The sequence below is a fragment of the Leptinotarsa decemlineata genome, unplaced genomic scaffold (genome assembly GCF_025532065.1).
Source record: "Leptinotarsa decemlineata unplaced genomic scaffold, Ldec_3_MD MMD2_tig00026330_RagTag_RagTag, whole genome shotgun sequence".
Taxonomy (NCBI): domain Eukaryota; kingdom Metazoa; phylum Arthropoda; class Insecta; order Coleoptera; family Chrysomelidae; genus Leptinotarsa; species Leptinotarsa decemlineata.
Window position 1 is genome coordinate 12,226,218 of NW_027412690.1, and position 21,312 is coordinate 12,247,529.

A 21,312-nucleotide genomic window follows, 5' to 3' on the forward strand; every position below is an offset into this window, starting at 1 on the left:
TCATTCTGGAACTGTCTATGTTCTTTTATGCGTGCTCGTGATGTGTTTCTAGTTTGGCCTATGTGAAACATCGGACACGAACCACAAGTCAATTTATACACTCCTAATCTATCTGAAGAATGAAGGTGCAAGTAGCGAGCTATTTTTCAACCGTTTGGGTTTCGAAAATTGAAAAAAAAACACAAGAAATTCGAAAACTGGGTGACATATTCAGTTGGGAAGATAAACGAATGCCTGCCATTTATTTTTCAAAGATTATTTCAAGAAATTTGACCCAGTGGATCTTCCTCATGTAAAATCTTCCGGGTGGTCGAATATCCTTGAATATCGAATGATCCTTGAAACTGTCTCATTCGAAAGGGATATATTGAGTGTAGAAAGTTTTGAAATTAATACCCTGCTTTGTTTGTAGAAACTTCTGAAAGATAGTTTCTAAATCACTGAGTTCATGAATGATATATACATAATAATACTCTGCTTTATCGGAACAATCCGCAGTATCTATGCTTATTTGCATAAAATTATAATTATTAATTTTATCGAGTCCTATACCAAAGCAGCCTACAGCAATAGCAACTATGACTATCGGAAAACACCGGAAACTTCTTGGAATTAATTACTATTGGCAAGGTCATTCACAATCGAGTACTTGACAATCTGATCGATTTCAAACCACGAACACAATAAAAATGTTTCAATCGCCATCTTATTGGAAGAATTACCTGAGATTCTATGGAACGATATCGTCAGAAAAACCAGAATGTGTTCAAAATACATTCTCGATTGCCTATTGAGCGAAACGCCATGCACATTAATGGATAATCATCATTTGTTTATCGCCAATTAGTCGTCGTAAGTGAACTCGATCTGGAAAATAAAAACAATTAAGAGTGCAAGAACGTCAACAGGCAAAAAAGTAGGAGATAGTAGATAGCAATGTATATGCGATAACCTAACATACATGTTCTTTTTCTTTGAAAATGGGTTGATGAAAAATAGTCGACTGCCTCCTAATCTGAAGGATAATTTATCAGTGATGGTGATTTAATAATTATATTGTAATCCATAGAGTCCCAACATGTAACTTTGGCATTTGAATAATCTTTTATTGAACTACTGATTTATATTAATGTAAATAATATATTTCGCGTATTGAATAGGGCATATTGGATGTAATATTTTTTCTACGTCCAAACTACCGAAAAAGAAACGTATACTATGGAATTGGCCGATACTTGATAAACATTCGTTCAGACGCGTTCATATAGGAAAACACGTGTTGCGGTTTTGTAAACTATTCAGTGAAACACTCCCGAGAAAGCTATTGCATAGTGAAACACGTGTTGAGGTTTTTTAAAACTGTTCAGCGAAACACTTCCGAGAAAGCTATAGTATAGAGAAAACACGTGTTGTGGTTTTGTGAACTGATTAGTGAAATACGCCCAAGGAAGATATTTCATTGCGAAACACGTGCTACGGTTTTGTAAACTAGTCAGTGAAACACTCCTGAGAAAACTATTGCATAGCGAAACACGTATTGGGGTTTTATAAACTGTTCAGAGAAACACTTCCGAGAAAGCTATAGTATAGAGAAAACACGTGTTGTGGTTTAGTGAACTGATTAGTGAAATACGCTCAAGGAAGCTATTTCATTCCGAAACACGTGCTGCGGTTTTGTAAACTATTCAGTGAAACATTCCCGAGAAAACTATTGCATAGCGAAACACGTGTTGATGTTTTGTAAACTGTTCAGCGAAACACTTCCGAGAAAGCTATAGTATAGAGAAAACACGTGTTGTGGTTTTGTAAACTGATTAGTGAAATACGCCCAAGGAAGCTATTTCATTGCGAAACACGTGCTGCGGTTTTGTAAACTATTCAGTGAAACACTTCCGAGAAAACTATTGCATAGCGAAACACCTGTTGAGGTTTTGTAAACTGTTGAGCGAAACACATCCGAGGAAGCTATAGTATAGAGAAAACACGTGTTGTGGTTTTGTAAACTGATTAGTGGAATAGGCCCAAGGAAGCTATTTCATTGCGAAACACGTGCTGCGGTTTTGTGAAATATTCAGTGAAACACTCTCGAGAAAGCTATTGCATAGTGAAACACGTGTTGAGGTTTTGTAAACTGTTCAGCGAAACATATCCGAGGAAGCTATTATACAAAGAAAACACGTGTTGTGGTTTTGTAAACTGTTCAGCGAACCACATCCGAGGAAGCTATGGTATAGAGAAAACAAGTGTTGCGGTTTTGTAAACGGAAGGTATTGTATAGCGCAACACGTGTTGCGGTCTTGTAAATTGTTCAGCAAACACCCCTAATGAAGCTATTGTATAGAAAAATAGGTCTTGCTGTTTTATAAACTGAAGCTATTGTATATCGAAACACGCGTTGTGGTTTCAAAAAGTGAAGCTATTGTCTAGCGAAACACGTGTTGAGGTTTTGTGAACTATTCAGTAAAAATTCCACAATGATGTGGTACTTGGAAGAAATGACGTATAATCCATGAATAGTTGTGTAGATTGGATTTTTTTGTATCAGTCATTCTTAAAATGAGGCGTTGAGAAGGTTTCAACTTGTTTAGTGAAACACGCGTAAGAAAGGGTGTTTGTTAAAAGTGCTTATATTGGATTTATTCTACACCAAAGTTTCAACTCTTATTTTTATGAATTTCATCAAGTATTGGAAAATTTCATTACCAAACGAGATGTTTTTTTTTTGTAAGGATTGTTTTTTGTTGGTAGTATTTTACATTTGGTTGGTAAACTGTACTGGCCTTCACTTAAAATGAAGTTTCTTAAAGTTTATAAGTGATTTACATTCGTTAACTTTGAACTTGAAATTTTTTCATTTCTAAAAAGTATGTCTTGGATCATCAAAACTCTGGTTATTGACCTTAGTATTACAAATACATCGATACAAACCTATGAATATGGATTATCTCCATTAATTTCGTTTGTTGCCTTGATGCATTGTAATCAGTACTTGCTAAATAGAGTAGAATGTGTAGAATGATATCTGAAAATAAAATAATTTATATCAATGTTTAGAAAATGGTGTTATCATTTAGTTAATGATGTTATGCTGTTTGAATTATACAGAAAACAACCATTATCAAGCTGGCACCGTTTTTGACACGTTTTGGTTAAAAGCAAGATGAATTGATAAAATACCTAATTCATGTAAATGCGTAAGACTACACTTAATGCGTTTCATTTGAATTAATAATTGTGCTGGGACAGGCGTTAATAGATACATGTTCTTAGTTTTCGGTTCAAGATAAAAATGGACTGTGAAGATTCCACATTGAAATTGTTGTTTAGGAAAAAGATGAGAATCAAATTGATATCCTGATTCTTTGTTGGGATCGGTTAATCAGAGAAAAATCCAATTAATTGTTCACCAGTAAATATTTTGAAATGTCAAATTGACATTTAATAATTTTTTTGTCGTTGATTTATATTTATGTAAATAATGTATTCGCCATGTTGGATGTAATATTTTTTCGGCTTCCAAACTACCAAAATGAAAAACGACTCACAAACTATGAATAGCATCCCAGAAGTGCCACAAACATGTTGAAATAGCCCTTTAAATTATATAAGAACTTCTAAATTATGTGACAAACGCCGTAGGTTTTAACCCCTCTGTAGACCGTGTAATTCAATAATGGGCAATAAATCTCATGGTAGATTTAAGAGTCGCACATCTGGAACTCGAGGGCATCCTCAAAGGAAATAACAAATAAACCAATTAACAGATACAGACAAGCGACTGAAGGGTATATTTGCTGTTTTAAAATTATTACTCCCATAAATAGCACCAACATGACTTAGTGATTCGTTTTATGGTCCACTTTGCTAATGTGGTATATTGACTAGTTAATGGTTACGAAAATTATCAAATCATGATTATAAAAATTTCTTTTTGTCGTTGATTTTGTAGTATTTCATTGAAAGAGATCGATAGTATTCTTTGTTTGGAGGTGGTGGTTGACAATGTTTTATGGTCAATATAAAATAATATGAAATTCCTAAAACAATCAATAAATTGAGATAAATAACTGAAAATAATAGTTATATAAAAAAAAAACTTTGAGATGGAATTACAATAAAATATAATACAAGCAACAATTGAAAATTGAATTGAAAAGAAAGATTTCACGACGTTTTTATTGTTAGTAATAACAATCGTCATCACCCTAAGAAGATTGAGGATACAACAATCGCAGTCATAGCTTGGCTTGAAATCTTTCAATTTGTATTTCTTTTTATTCAATTTTTAACTGTTACTTGTATTTCATTTTATTGTATTTTCGTTTCAGGTTTTTTTCACTTAATATAATTGTTATATTCAGCTATTTATTTCAATTTATCGAATCTTTCAGGGATTTCTGAGAAAAAAATATTCTTCTAATTGATTTTGCGGTAAGAACTATGGAATGAAGAGTCCACCACAAAGAAATATTTATCACAGGTTTGGAGGGGTCACACATTCTCTGAACAATAATATTCAACCTGGTTATTATTTATCTTACACATTCGAACTCATTTTGGCTGGCACAAGTTTTGGTAATTCTGCCTCTAAGTTCCTGTATGTTCTCATATTGTCCCAGAAGATTATTGCATTTCTGGTTATTGGAAAAAGTGATGATTTTGGAAGAAATCGATAGGAATCAAATACAGTGAACGAGCAGGCCATTCTGACAGACCCTAAGTTCTAATTCACATGCCTCTGTATATCTGATCCAACCAATCAATTACAGCCTGAAAATTGTGAGGGCACACCATTTTGTTCAAAACCAAATGGATTTTCGAATTCATCTTGATCGTTGGACACATATTTCGAATGCGTGGGTGGATGAGGTTTTGAAGAATTTTCAAATATAAACCACCAGTCGGATTTTCCTCTAGATATATGGGACCAACAAACGGTTTTCCAATATTCCTGCCCATACATTTATTTTGTAAGGAATTTGACTGCCACCTTCTCAAAAAATTTGTGAGATTATGTCTGACTAACGGTTTCTCTCTACAGCTCATGCTTCAGCAACACTTTCAGTTATTTGCATTTTTTTAACGATTTTCCTGAGATATTCTTGGCAGATTGGATTTTAGGAAATCTGTCACATGAAAATCACGGAATGCTTCTGTTTTTTCCTCTAAAGATTTGATGTGAATCATTTGTGAAATTTTAAACAAAATAAAATGATGCAAAATCCTTTTTTGTTTGCAAAGTTACGAATTATCATTTTTCCTAGGCTCCAATAGGGAATGTCCCTCCTGACGGAAATCACGTAGTTTTCATAAAATAGCTCTAAAACAACGCATTTTATACTTATCATTTCAACCTTTTTCTTTAAAAAATTATTTAAATACTTAAAAAAGAGGACTGAAATAATGCATTCAACATTTAAAGGGATTCGTTTCTATTTCACCATTTGGCAACATCGGTTATAGCTAATGAAGGATACCTGTATGAGACAAAGATGACATATTTCAGAGGCGTGCTGTTCTGTTTACTTATGTTCCGAGTTCCGCGACATTCTGTGACATATGACATTTTGTGCACATAACTTTTCTTCTTTTATATAAATAAATAACAAAACAACTGTTGTTTATGTGGCTTGTGGAGGTGGTATTGAACTATAATTTATATTTTGCATTAATTGTTGATTTATAAAGATAATTTTCCTTTTTTGAAGTAGAATATCCAGGTACGTATAAATTATTTCAACTTGATATAGACGCTGTTGTCAATATGTGAACCAGAAACAAATCCCTTTGAAAATTGAAACCCAACATTTGAAACATCAATTTGAATACTTTTCGAAGTGAATTTGAAAAACTCATGAATTAAACTCAACTTTATTTTGTTCAAACTTGCATTTGCTGTAATAACCCAAATTCAGGAACATTCCCCATTCATACACCAATAACTGGGCAACTAGTTATCCAAATTTAAAACAAAAACTATCGTTGCATAGAAAATTGAAATACCTTCCGGACAAAAGGTCACAAGAACCGCCTTTCTATTTGGAAAAAGTCGAGGGAAGTCTAAGGGAACTAAAAATTATTTCTTCGGAACACATTTTGTCCGACTTTGATATTTCGCCCCGTTCAAAAGTTTAGAGGGAGAGGGGTATTTTCGTCCGCCCTGTATAAAATTCAGTAGGTTCAATGCAACTCAATAAGACACAAACCATCTGAGATTCCATAATTAGGTTCTCTTCATTCATAAGTACCGAAAAATATCACTGTTTTATGCCACTATTTAAGGTGTCATATATATTTTATTAATTACCAAAAATAATATAACCAGCTGACTCATTGCCAGAACACGACAAATTCAATATGCGTTGTAAATTGCCTGTAGTTTTTTCTGTATAAAGTGCGTACCCATATGGAAGTAATAATTTCCAAATATGGAACATGTGTAATGATGTAATTAAAATAAATTTTTTGTTATCGCTACCAAGTGAACTGTTAATATACTTTTACTGCGGAATATATAGTGGGCCATTTAATAGCTTCTTCCTCGATTTTACCTCTGTACGTGATTATTTTTGTTTTTTGTTTTGGAGAATAGCCTTGGAGCTGGAGGAAATGTATTCATTTATAATAAGAGTGACATATACAAATGTTCCAAAAAAGGATTGAAATTTGAAGTTATGTATTTTTTCAATAAAGCAACCACAAGTAATTTTATTCAGTACGTCCTTTCTCTGAAGCTCTGAGATAGAGAGAGAGTGAGATCATTGTCATCATCAACCAATCACACACGTTGCTGCAAAACAGAGATCTTGGAAAACACATGAGATTTTCGAAAGCATGACATTTTTGATAGTTTCTGACTTTCTACTTGGAGCTGACTAGTATATTTGAGTAGTATAATTGTTGAAAGACAGTTTTTGGGAGCCTCCAAATATATAACTCCTTCGAAAAACGTAAGCTAAGTACCTTTCTAACTTGTTCAAGTTTTTACTTTCGAGTCACGGTAGACAGAGCCCCAAATTTTTTCTCTTAGGATTGACCTCATGACTTTCTTTGCACTCCACGAAATTCATTTGAAAAATTCTGAAGTGAAATCATTAATTTATACCTCTGTGATGACAACGAACTCAAGAAGCTAACTTTGGAATGTGAAGCTAAAAGAGAGAAGCATTATCAAGAAGGCATTTGATGAAAAATGAATGGATTTAGTGCACTGTTCTCCAGATCGATGCTGAAGAGACACCAATAAGAATAAGACAAGTTTCTTATTCCAAAACATCGGTGTCCACCGTTGAGGGTGGCAGTGTTCCATGCAAGTGAAATTTTTCCTCTTTCATATACGATATTCTGTAATTACTTCTTTGCATGATCTACACACAAAGAGTTTATTTTGAAATCAATTACTTTCTACCTTTTTTCGAAAGACGATTCCACAGATGTTGAACATTTCTTTTCCAAAAATTATTCTCTCCTCAAAATGTATCTCTTTCAATATATTTTTTCGTTTCAAAAGCCTTTTCAATGCTCTCCTTAACGTTCTTTGGTGTGGATTTGGTTTTTTAGTTAGTAAATTGGTTGTTATGGAGCAGTTCAATTTATAGAAGTTTGCTCCTAACACTCCTCGCACCATATTAGGAATCACACTTTAAAAGGTAAGACCTCGTTAATTCTTAGCTCGCACAAGTATCGACTTCTGAGGGTTGTCGCTCATAGGGGTAGCAGTATCGAATAAAATTTCTGCCAGTCTTTAATGTGAACCTAGAAAGATACTCAAGGATGGAAACTGCTTTTGAAAGAATCTATTATTTCAGGAGAAGTTTAAAGTGTTATAGTGGCAGGTGAAATCAACAGATCTCTATCGAATATAGGCGTATAAATATCACCAAATATTAGGCTACCAATGCGTGATAAATAAATTCAAGGTTTTGGTATTAGTAATGGAAATACACGTCTCTATATATTATGTTCAGGTTGAATTCAGATAACTGCCCTTAGAATTGTTTTGATTTGTTTTTTATATGACTATGGTTGAATACTGAACACTTGTTGACTTTATTAAAATTAATATTTGTAGCACAATTTGTCTATATAGGTGGTTCAAGCCCCAGGCTGAACGATCTATTTTCACTTGCTATCTTCCAACCCGTGTTAGGGATCACACGTTTAAAGGTAAGGCCTCGTTAGTCCTTAGCTCGCACAAGTTTCGACTTCTGAGGGTTGTCGTTTGTAGGGGTGCGACAGCTGGCTAACGGAAAAGCAGATTTTGAAACAGATTTTTTCAATACAGTAAAATGAAGTCCATTTAGCTAGGAGGTTTCCAAAGACCACCAATGTGCCACGTTGTCAAATGTCCTATAGAAATATACATTACAGGATTCTCTAGAAAAAATGAGGAAATCACTGAAAAACTATGTATTGAGTGATGGATAATAAAAAACGAAATAGAGAAGAAAACAAAACAATATAGAATATATCAACTCCTCTCTAGATTATATTCGTTGTCATTTGAAGCTGGCAAAAAGAAGATACCAAATACAAGGGAGATAAATATAGAGAAGATTTTCCAAAGTTCCTTGGGGTAGGAAGATTTTTCAAAAAAAAAGTATACTGAAAAGGTTTCAGAAGAAACATTATAATCATGAGATACAACTTTTTTTAAATTTCTTTCAGTTTCATTGAAATGAGATCAAGTGAATCAATAAATATTGACTCTAAGGGCACACTGTGTTTCTTTATCCAAGTAAGACACTCTTCATTGTGGCGAAAGCTTTCGAGATGGCTATGAAGGGGTTAAAGAATGTATTCTGTTAGTGGTGATATCAACATCCGCATGGAAGGCGATTTTGTAAATAACTAAATAAACTGACTCTTCTGTTTCATGAGAAAGCCGCATTTGTTTGTTTACAATTCTTACTGTATTGAACTTGAGACAGAAAAAGTACTTACCAGCTGGGAATAACGATACTGAGAATAAATTATACGAAAAGTGTGCATTCCAAACGGATAATTTTCCACTAATTGGTACTTGGGAAATTATTGATGTGTAACTGATTTGAAAGTATGAATTCATCCTGTGAGAAATAAATACGCCAAATTGAAGTTGAGGAATTGCAGTATAATTAATTTCATAGATTGGTGAAACATGCATCGAGAAGAGTGTTATAGTTTTGGTGTGTGGAAAGAATTGCTTAGTTATATAATTCAAGGTCTCCTATAGGAGTTTTTCGCGTAAGATATGAGTTATGTCAAATTGAGCTGTGATGTTTGAGGATGCAAACAATCAAATTGTTCTGAAGTAAGACGATTTAAAATTCCACCACTTCAAGTTGATTTATTCTTATTTACTAATGCCTTCTTAATAACTCATTGAATATTGCTAATTGCTAATGTTTTCATTTTCGTTTTATATCTGCAGGTATCTTAGATAATGAGAGTCTGAAAATTCATTATCATTCATATTCCTGTAGATATCCTACTATAATTCATAAGACCTCACAGATAACTATTATTTGAGATATTTTGCTATGAAAGATAAACCAGATAATGAAGGGCTCATCAAAATCTAGAAAGTTTGAAGAAACTGAGTGATTATTTGTGAGTTCTGTTATAGAAAACCATTTAGATAAAAATAATTTCAGTTTAAACATCAACCAGCATAAACTCCTATAAAAAAAAGTTGAAAATCTCTAGAAACACTACAGGTTTGTTAACAGTGATGAAGGTGTGACAGTAACCACGAAATAAATGCGGGTAGAGAAACTATGCCGTCAAAACAAATCGCGTAAAAATTGAATAGACCCTGTACTAATTATATACCTTCGTTATTTTGGGAAACTCCTATTATTAGAATATCAGACGTGATTTAAAAAGATTAGTAGACAGGTGGTGATCTAATTATAATAATTTCTGTTGTAAGTTCGACAAACCCTATACATTATGCAGGATATGTCAAAACTGAATCAGAAAATGCAAATTGTGTTGAAAGAAGTAATCGATAGAAGGCGAGTTTCATAACTTATCCTGTGTAGGTACATAGGCTTATTACTTGTTTTGAAAACATTTTGTTTTGGACATGACATTATCAATGTGAGATATTCATTAATTTGTTACAGTTACATTTAAAATCATATCCAGCATGTGGAAATTAAAAATTACATTTCTAGTGCAATTCAAGTAACATCAGAAGTTCTGCAGGGATCCCATTTGGACCCGCGCCTATTAGATTTATAGATGACTGATGTTGTATTTCATATTATTTTTAGCCAGTATTTGAAGTGATTAAAAAATTACTCGAAATTATATATATCTTTTATATAAACAAGAAACTAAAAAATAAAACAAATGAATGAAAAGTATGTACGAAGTCTGTGGGAGCAATAAAAAAGTTTTTCTGAAATGAAAGTTGTGACTCCATGAGTTTGTAGGCATCGATATCCAAAAAATTGTAGGCCCTTAATTGGTTTCGTACCCATTATTCATTTCGTTTTGTTGGCTTCGTCAAAAAATATGAAATTGTACAAATAATGAAAGAAAATCCATAATAAAACGCTCACATGAAGAAAAGAAAAATGAATAATAATGATGATACGTCAAAAAAAACATTCATTGGTAATTAATTATCCTTTGAAAAAAATATGACTAAAATTGATCTGTTGCAGAATTTATCCGATAAGCAAAACTTTCTGACTATCAGATATAATTTTAATATATTTATTTTAATTCCCTGATATCAAATCTCTTCAATTGGCCAGGTAAAAGAGTGTAGAGTTTTAGAGCACTGAGAAGTAATAATCTCTGAAGTATTGTGTGTATTTAAAAATATTATTTCATATTTTCAGATAAATTCTTCTAGACAACGGTAATGATTCCTTTAAATTACTTTTTTTTCGAGGTAACAATAAAATCGGATATCTCCATTCGGAAAAACTGATAATATTCACAAACCCTGTAATCAAATCTTTAGCAACATACTCCACGCATCTAAGACGTATGGTCGTAAAGAAACGTTTAATAGCCTAGTTAGAATTGGAGTTGGATATGATTAATTCATGATGTGCTTCTAACTCGGATGTCGGTAATGTCGGCATAATTTTTAATTGCCGTAGATAAACCGCCAGTTCAATAAGTTGATAATTTTATAGCATCAGATACCGAGAAAGAGTTACCGTCTCTGACAACTATTTATCTAAGCAGATACCACTCATTAGCTGGAAATGAAGGTAATTTTTTTACCGCAATTGTGTGTCCAGAAGAAATGCAATTGATTTTTTGTCGATGTAAGCGAAATTGACAATTATTATTATTCAGTGCAAATGTAAAAAATCTTGCCTTTTAAAACGTTTTTATCAATTGTTCAATCTGATACAAATATCAAACTTGAACAAAAATGATGATTTTCTAAAAACTCGAATGAAACCATCAGACTATGTGAACATCGTGTATCGTTTTTATGCGTTTTCCATTTTTGTGGAACTAAGAACACCTTCGTATCGACGATCACTGTATTGGAGTTTCTATTTTTATGAGGAACAATAGACGCTAAAATTTATTCTTTGCAAAAAAAGAATATAAAATATACATGAACGAGTAAACATGAATAAAGGAATATATTGTGCATACATAAGGATTTGGATTATTTATAAAGCTTGCTCATTCAATTCATCGTAGCCGTTCCTCGATTGATTTTGAACAAAAAACTCACTACAATTTCATGACATTCTTGTGGCAAAAATAAATTCATGAATTTCTGGGAAGTCTTGACACATGAATGGAACTTCTTTCTTTGTCTTCAGACCGAATCCTGATATGGAAACCAACAAATCTGTTTGTGGATATTCACTATTGATTTGTTTTAGATGATTGATGGGTTAATACGCAAGAGACAAGGAAAACGTAACCATTGATAAAGTTTCTGCAAATATGGCACATCATTGAAATTCCTTCGTGAAAAATGATTTATATTTGAAAGAATCAAAGAGATAGTGTGAATGAAATAATTGGCCCAGTTACTAGATGAAGCGAAAATGAAAAATAATAGGAAAAAGTAAATATTGACGCTGAAATTTGAATCTGTAACTGCACTGGAAATGGAAACCAAGAGAACAGGAAATATTATTCATGTTCTTTGGGCAAAAGCTTTTTGACTTTCTACTCCTCCATTATTACACAACAAATGTGGGAAACTTCTGAAAGTAATTAATATAAATAAGAACTCTCCACAAAGAAAAATGTTGTCATATACGGATGTTTTCGTTAATTTATCACATATTCGGGCCTCTTGAAAAGCTGAATTAGAAGCTCATTTCAACTTCATGAGTGAAGACTCAAACTACTTGATTGCAACCTACCTAGACCCGAGTTTCAAAACAAACTTGAGGAAGAAGAGACAGAGTCAGCGGTATCTCGCAAAGCTCATGACACGTTATGGGATTGCTTTGATGAGGTAGCGAATGGAAATAATATTAGCCGGGTTCAACGTGAAGAAACACGATAGCATGTGAGCTTGTTTTTATCCTAAGTCAGTGCGAACTGATGGCAATTGTGACTCTCATTGACTTCCTCTCCAATTGTGCCCTCCGCCCTCAAAGATGACACGTGGATGTCGTGACCGGAGTCCAAAAGAGTGATGTATTCTAAAATAACGTTGGGTTCAAATAAATATTGAATTGAAAGACGCCAGTAACCAGGCTGGATGTGGACGAATTCAACGAGGTCGTCCGTTCGATAGTGGATGTGTTATTTTTATCCGAAGGCCTTCAGATGGAGCTGAGACAGCTGCGTCCCTAGACGAAGCTTCTATGGACAAGACGATTCTGGTCAAATACACTCGAATCTGAAGCAATGGCCATAGAAAGTATAGACAGAGAGTGATTTTTATATTATTCTTGGTAGGCAGCTAACGCTAAACACTACCCAAATTTAATAAAGTTTTCCAAAATCTGTCGTTCACCATCTTCCAGCAGTATGAAAAGTAAAAACATTTTTCTGAAGCTGACCTTATCTGCGAAGACCAGCGAAACCACGTGCTACCTCTTGATACGGAGAAATTAGTATTCATCTAACATAATTTGCGCTTAGTGCAGTATGGGTACTAATTCATTTTCTAAGTTGTAGAATTATTGTGTGATTACTGATTGTATTTCTCAAGTTATACTAACGAAATAAAGCAATTAATTACCTAAATTACCGTTGCATCTCTATATTTTAGTTATTTGTTTTATATCTACAGACCTTTCTATATGACTTGGTACAATTCATCAAATAAAACTGATTTCATCTGTAATCATCTCTATCTACGCATCTGGTTGTAGAATTACCAATTATCAAAGGATTTGGATTAGTATCTTTGGAAAAGTATCTGCAATTTTTTCAATCAAAAACTTCATCGTGAGGAATTTCCATTTGAGGACATAATTACAGAGTCCTCTGTTCATAATTCGTCATACATTATCCTGTAGTTGAAATACCTTTCCGTGAAAATAATACTTCTCAAGCAATTCTCACATTCCACCAGCAGAAACTTTAAATTCAACAATGTCGTCATAATCAATAACTCATATGCATGCATATTGATGTACTCTTTATGTATGAATCTCAACAATTCTCATAAGAAAAGTCCCAGTTCTTTGTAATTTATGAGCCCATTGGAGTAATCCCCATTATGCGTATTAGGCCTGAAGAAAGCCATAAACTGTTCGAGAACACTATAGGTACTATATATAGCTGTCGTGTTGCAAGTGGTGTTAGCTGTGGTCACCTACTAAACGAATGGTTTAAATCCGAAACTATGGAAGATTTTTTCAGGGCAATAAATGAAGTTAATGGACTGGACGCCTACCTATATTTTCGATACAAAACGATTATAAGTCTGAAATACCATCATTTTTTATTTGAAGACTGAGAACTTTCTCTTCTGAGAGTCGATCGTATTTTTGTCTGTCCCCTTTGGACATTCTGAGTTTCTTCGTAGTTGATAATGCATAATTGGCATGTTGGAGTAAATGTCATCACCAAAGTAACATGCATGAGCCTAATATTTATATGCCAACGAGCAATTCATAACATGGAAAATGTTCTGCAACTGAAAATTCAAAGATAACACTAAATATTAGTAGTTTTCTTCATTGAAGTGCTTTACCACAAAAGTTTGCGATGCGGTTGAGGCCTTCACAATTTCCTCTTTTTCAAATGAATAGCTTAATAGTTATTTACGTAACAAGTCCTGAAAATACTGTTTTTTGGACGACTATACAATAGTTTGCGAGTCCAAAAAAACTGTGTCGACTAACAGAAATATTCTGGATTCATATTTGTATTATTATTTATATGAATTGCTAATATTGAAAGGATTGAAACTGTTTTAAGTACTTGGTATACTTGGCAGTCAGAACAAAAAGATAAAGTTTTTATTTTACATTGTTTTCATCTGATAATTTTTGAATGGTCTTGTCAATTTTGATTTTGTTCGTGAGTGAATTGTCTACATATCCTTCAGCGACATTGGTAGACTACCAACCACCGTGTCTTTTCAATTTTGTGATGTTTTCACCGTTATCAGCAAATAATGTCGCTAAAGTTCGACGAAAACTATGGCCTGTGATTTTCACAACTGTGCTTACCAACAGACCGAATCGAAAATTTTTCTTTTTTGTAATTATCAAATAACCTGTTACGTGGAATATGGGATGGCCGAAAAGAAAAATATTGCATATACAACAGCAGGTTTTCTTGCCCAATTACAAGAAAAGTTTTCTCAATGTGTGTTTTAGAATCTGATATTTTCACAAGCAACATGTGGTTCATTAAATAAATTGACAGTTCTGTTGGTTCTTCCCGTCTACACGCATCTAATGACTCAATAATTGTTATTACCTAAAAATAAATCAAATTTAGTTGATATTTTTATATTCTACAATCAAAGTATTTTGTTAAAATTACCTTCAGCATTTTCTTTCACTGAAAATAGGCAATAATTGTCCTGTAGCAGCAGCTGCTGCATCGGAAATTTCGTAAGGCATATTTTAAAAGTCACTATTGCTGCTGCTTTCCATAGTTAACTGCGATAATGGCGAACATAAACTACGCCAACTCTCAAAAATCAAAATCCCAACTAATTTTAAGCCAAACATCTGTGAGTCGCTATTTCGCCGCTATGGTAATAATTAACTGCATCAAGATTTTCATACTTACAATGACAAAAACGATGTGGTTCTTCCTAGCCTAGTCCGGGGAAAACGTATTTCCTGTACTAGGCCGGAAAAATGCTAGTTTATCAATGTAAAAATGTCCGGAAAGTGGATATTTCCCGCAGTGTTGCCGAAGAAATCTGATTTTTAAAATTTTTGCTTCTCAAATTGATGAGCTTATTAATTTTGCCACACTTTAATTATAGTTATATGTTCCCGTAGTATTTTCTCCTTTCATGTAGATATAATTTTCATGTGTTATTTTTACACACTGAAATATTCTCAACATACTACTGGTACTGTGATAGCGAAACATGTGATTTGTGAAATTACTATGGATCTTCATCAAGTAACGGCTGAGTCAATCAGAAAAAAACATACATACTTCATCATTAAATCTTATTGGAGTTATCAGGATTCCTGCAGTTTTCACAATCGTTTATAATCATTTCAGCGGTATGCAACAGCCGTGGCAGTGTGAAAACGCCGTAAAAGATAAGCGAAAGTGTCACAAACGCTATATTTCTTTTGATATTTCAACGAATCAGTGGCGTATCCATAATATATTTCCAAATAAGTCAATGAACCAGTCAAAAATTAGTTTTTCAAAATTGTACTCTAGACTGAATGTGAATATGATACTGATTGAAAATCTTGTTTTTTAACATTACACAACTTCGCAGAGACATCTATATAGAATAAATGAGAAATAGAAAAATGAAGATATTAATATTTGGAATAGATTCAAAATTACAGTATAAGTTTGATAGATTTCCAAACATTCAATCATTGATTACTTCAATCAACTTCTTATTCAACTCTGAACAGTTTGTGCATAACTAGACTGTAAAAGATGATTCAGTTTCTGTGATTGGTTTGAGAAATAAATAACTTTTGGTGACAGGAGTGGTTTTGACAAATGAAGAGTGGCAATTTCTAGCAGAAATGATATTATTGCAACTATCAGTTGCAATAATATCATTTGTCAGTCCCATATTTTCAAATTATTTTCAATTCAGTCTTCATTTCATAACATATTTTTGACACATTGAAAAATGTTTTCACTAAAGGAAATATTGACGAATTTGGCTTATATATTCTAGCACTATACTCTTCTAGTACTAATGGATATTCAATGAAAATTATGTTCATTCGTACTGAAATGTCACCTACTGGGTCCTGTATCTTTATACCCAAAGACTGAAAGGACTGAACATTTCTGAAAGATGTCTTTCAACATAGATGTTAAGAATATCTTACAAATCCTCAAACTGATATATTCATGGAACAGGGTTTGCTGTGTGAAATGGAAAGGAACGTAGATTATATGGCCGAAAAATGAATGAATGAAATAACAAGACCACAAAATTCCTAAGAGCATTGCAAGAAAAATATTTGCCTATATATAACATTGTATATACATACAACAATTATTCAAAACCGCGTTCAGAAATGTTTCATTCAAAATTAGTGATTATTTTCGATGGTTTTGAATTAGGCATTGTTGACTAGATGATACTATGGTCACAATGTTATTATAGGTGTCACACACAATTTTTTTCCATGTTTTCTATCTCTCACTTCGTAAGGTGTGATTGTTTATAATGTTGTTATGAAGTGTTGAATGAGAATTCGTAATTATAGTAATGATAATACTTTTATTTTCTACAGGTAAACCACCGACAACAAACGAAAATATAATTGGAATTACTAAAAATCCGAAGTTGAAAAACTCGATTCCAATTTTGCTTGTAGTCAAAATAATGTAATATTGAAAATAACCTAACCTAACCTAGTTTACTTATTCAACTACGCCACTGAGGTACAGTAGTTTATGGAAATCATTTCAGTAACTTGTTTATGTAATGAGGCAAAAAAGTTTTCTTTTTTTATCTCCCGTAACACACTGTTGTAGTTGACGTCGCCGTGAGATAAAATACTGCAAAGGGAATAATTAACACTTGTAAATTATTAGTCTGTACCCTCCGAAACAGTAATTACACCTACAGCATGAGTATAGACAAGAATGCTGTGATCATCTTCTTTTTGTGATTCTTGCGTTGAAATAAAATAGTCCATTTTGACGTTGATTTTAATCATCCGAATGTTATTGTTCGATCTTTTTTTGAGTATCTGAAAATGAATTAATGGACGAATTGATCCGGATGTTGAGCCATTTTTATGTGATTTCTTCATTCATTCACTCATATGTTGTTTGTTCGTTAATTTTTAATAATATAGGAATGATTTTCTTTATTTCTCTCATAATTTTTCATTACTTTATTGACCAGTTTACTCTCTGTCGTACGTGCTTCAAACTTTTGAGAAAAATAGGTCCAATAGTATGACTAAGTACTAAAAATTATTCCTTTTCATACAAATTTTGTCCTACTTTACTATCTTGTTCCGTTCAAATATTGAGGGGGGTTCTATTCACATCCACACTGTATATCTTGTAAGCCAATTCCATTATTGTACAAAAATATGGCCCTCGTTATCATTGATACAACGAGCATAAATAACCACACAAATCTTGATGCGAAACCGTTTAGCATCACAAATTTCAATTTGGGTAGAAAATCCTGCAAGGGTCAAATTCATGCTCAAGATAACATCTGATTTATTTAAGTGGCCATAAACTAATTTTCCAATTAGTTCCAATAAACTAACAGGACCAAAGCACATGCTATGACAATATGTGATAATAAATGACACCTATGCTTTTAGAGGAAACAGAACTGGAATGGATTTGTTCAAACGAGTTCAGATGAGTATGAAAGTTAAGGACATCTACATCACTTTCAACTGTGGTATTTGATTCGATATAAATAAAATAGATTTTTATTAGAACACTCTGAGCATAAGATACTATACAGTGCATTTCACCAAGTTCTCCCTCCCTTATATTTTTTGAACGGGTAACTCAAAAAATTGAAATTTAGGATAGATAATGAAATTGATGCATGCATACTTTATTTTGATGTGAAACTGACAGATGATACTTTCAACATGGCGACTGGGATTCATCTGGAAAAAAAATTTAATGGAAAGGGGGGCCTTGTGACACATCATTTTGAAGCTCCTGACGAATACTTCACAACCCTAGAATATGAAGTAAATATTTCCACCTACTACAAAATAGCGCAATATTTAATAATTTCCTGAAGACAAACACATTAATATCGATATTTTTAGAAATATGTACTATCTTTTTCAGCTACCGCCTAGCGGCGCAACTGCGAGTTAGTCTGCGTAGGAAAGGCGAAGGAAGCGAAACTGTCTATTGTGAAGTAAAGTAACACCCGTCAATAAATGTATTTTGATTTGACTTATTGTTTTTATGTGTGATTTGTTAGTATGGAAAAGAATCGAAAAATCGACAGTGAATGCAGAACGTTCCAAGAAAAATGTAACTTTCAGTATTTTGATTGAGTCCAGTAATAAGGCGCTATGTTTAATTTGTAATGAAACCATAGCTGTTCTAAAAGACTATAACATTAAATGACACTATGCATCGAAACATCTTCAAAGTTACTCCGAGTATACAGGAAGTTTGCAGAAGGAAAAATTTGAAGCTTTGAAACGCGGACTCAAATCGCAGCAATCTTTGTTTACCAAAGCGAATACTGAACAAGAGTCTGAAACTCGCGCCAGCTTTCATGTGGCTCTTGAAATCGGAAAACGTGGCAAACCATTCACCGATGGAGAAATGATAAAATAATGCTTGATTGCAGTAGCCGAAGAAATATGCCCCGAAAAGATAAATTTATTTAAAAGTGTCAGTTTGTCAGCAAACACCGTGGCTCGTAGGGTGCAAGACATCGCAGAAAATATATCATCTCAACTGTCTGACAAAAATGGACATCATGAGTGGTTTTCTCTAGCATTGGATGAGTCAACGGATGTGTCAGATACTGCTCAGGTGTTGATTTTTATTCGCGGAATAGATAAAAGCTATGAAGTGTATGAAGAACTTCTTGATATTGATAGTATTCACGGCATGACAACTGGGGCAGATATTTTTAAGGGAGTTGAAAATGCCATTAATAAAAAAACCTTCGATAGAGAAATTTGAAATCTATAACAACTGATGGAGGCAAAACTATGTATGGTAAAAATAAAGGAGTGGTTGCACTTGTGTCAAAGGCTGTAGAAAATGATGGTGGTTCAAAACCATTAGTCTTACATTGTATCATTCATCAACAGTCCTTGTGCGGAAAATGTTTGGATATGTCTGAAGTTCTAAAACCAGTCATATCAGTTGTTAACTTCATCAGATCCACTGGGCTGAATCACCGACAATTCCGCGAGTTTATTCAACAGATTGGAGAAAATGATTTACCATATCATACTGCCGTACGCTGGCTTAGTTGCGGGAAAGTCCTTAAGCGCTTTTTAGAACTTCGAGCAGAGATCGAAATTTTTTTAAATGAGAAGCAGCGCCCTTTTGCCGATTTAGAAAATAGTGAATGGATGTGGAAGTTAGCCTTCTATGTCGATTTGACAAATCATATGAACGAACTGAATTTGAGATTGCAAGGAGAAAATCAGCTTCTCCCTGATTTATACACCAATATCATATCCTTCAGGCAGAAAATAATACTATTTCAATCGCAATTACTTAAAAAATGTTTCATGAAACATGTGAAATATTCAGCCCCACTACAGAGACTGAATTTTCCGTCAATTTTGCAATCGAAACTTTGAGTGCTTTGAAGATAAATTTTGATACTCGTTTTTCAGATTTTGATGTCATTGCGAATGAAATTAAGCTTTTTCAAAATCCTTTCGATTCTGACATTGAAACCCTGGCTCCGGAAGTCCAAATGGAAATTATTGATTTACGGTGTAGTGATATGCTTAAGAACAAATATCAAAATTCATCTCTGTTGGAATTTTATAAGAGTCTTCCACTGGAACAATTTGATAATTTGCATAAATTTGCTCGTGGGTTGTTTTATGTTTTTGGTACTACTTACTTGTGTGAGAAAACGTTTTCCAAGATGAAGTACACAAAGAATGTTTACAGATCTCAATTAACCGATGAGCATCTTAAATCTCTTTTGATAATTGGTAGAAGTAAAATTGATCCACAACTACAAAGTATTGTCGGTGGAAAATCACAATTACATAAATCTTATTAGTGTTTTTGTTTTACTGTGATTCATTTCAATTATTTGTTAGTTAATATTATGCTTAAACTTAGATACTTAAGTTAAGTTTTCTTTGTCATCATTTCTGTCGATAAGTTTTACCTTGCAAGTAAATAAAACCGAGTAATTATCATTCTGTGTTTTCTTCTTCAGTTTACAACAGCAATAGTAACAACAATTAGTTAATCATTGGCTGTCGTGGGCCAGATTGATGACAGTAAATCGTTGGCTGTCGCGGGCCGGATTGATGACACTAGCGGGCCGGATTTGGCCCGCAGGCCGTAGTTTGGAGACCCCTGCTCTAGACAAGTAAGAGACTATTTGGATACTACTTTTCCCGGTCGTTGGATTGACCGTCGAGGTCCTACAGAATGGCCAGCCCGCTCGCCAGATTTGACACGGTTTGACCTTTTTTAATGGGGCTATTTGAAGTCAAAGGTGTACGAAACTGAACCTGTTTCAATATTGGATACATGGCAGAGAATAATAATTATTTTTAGAGATATCGACGTTACTGTGTTCAAAAAAGTTCGGATAGACTGTTCATATGTCAAGAAGTTCAAGGCAACCATTTTGAGCATCTTCTGAACTCACCTCAAGCTTATTACCTCATATTATGTAGTTAAATGCCAATGTATTCAGGCAATTATCAAAAGTTCCGCCATTTTGTAATAGTTGGAGAAATTGACATTATATTCTAGGGTTGTGAAGCATTTGTCAGGAGCTTCAAAAAGATGTGTCACAAGGCCCCCCTTTCCATTTAATTTTTTTTCCAAGATGGCGCACAGTCGCCATCTTGAAAGTTTCATCGGTAAATTTTACTTCAAAATAAAGTATTCATGTATTTATTTCATTATCCCAAATTTTAATTTTTTGAGTTGACCCGTTCAACAAATAAAGGGGGGGGCATTAAAGAAATGCACTGTATATAATGCGAATGAATTTCAAAACAGTTGTTCTAGTTTTTTCAGTTCAAC

The 21,312-nt window shown here is 33.5% G+C and overlaps 1 protein-coding gene across 2 annotated transcripts in view; it reads right to left on the reverse strand.

The window, feature by feature from the left end:
* Positions 1-21,312, reverse strand: part of LOC111516422 (uncharacterized) — a 36,087-nt gene that overhangs the window by 11,822 nt on the left and 2,953 nt on the right. The window contains exons 2-3 of one of the 2 annotated variants that reach the window (XM_074182935.1): positions 2,929-3,022; positions 723-867 (exon numbers count right to left, since the gene is read on the reverse strand). In XM_074182935.1, coding sequence (XP_074039036.1) covers positions 723-777 — 55 coding nt within the window. In that variant the 5' untranslated portion in view covers positions 778-867; positions 2,929-3,022. The remainder of the gene's footprint in view (positions 1-722; positions 868-2,928; positions 3,023-21,312) is intronic. The other variant, XM_074182936.1, reaches the window with a different exon arrangement.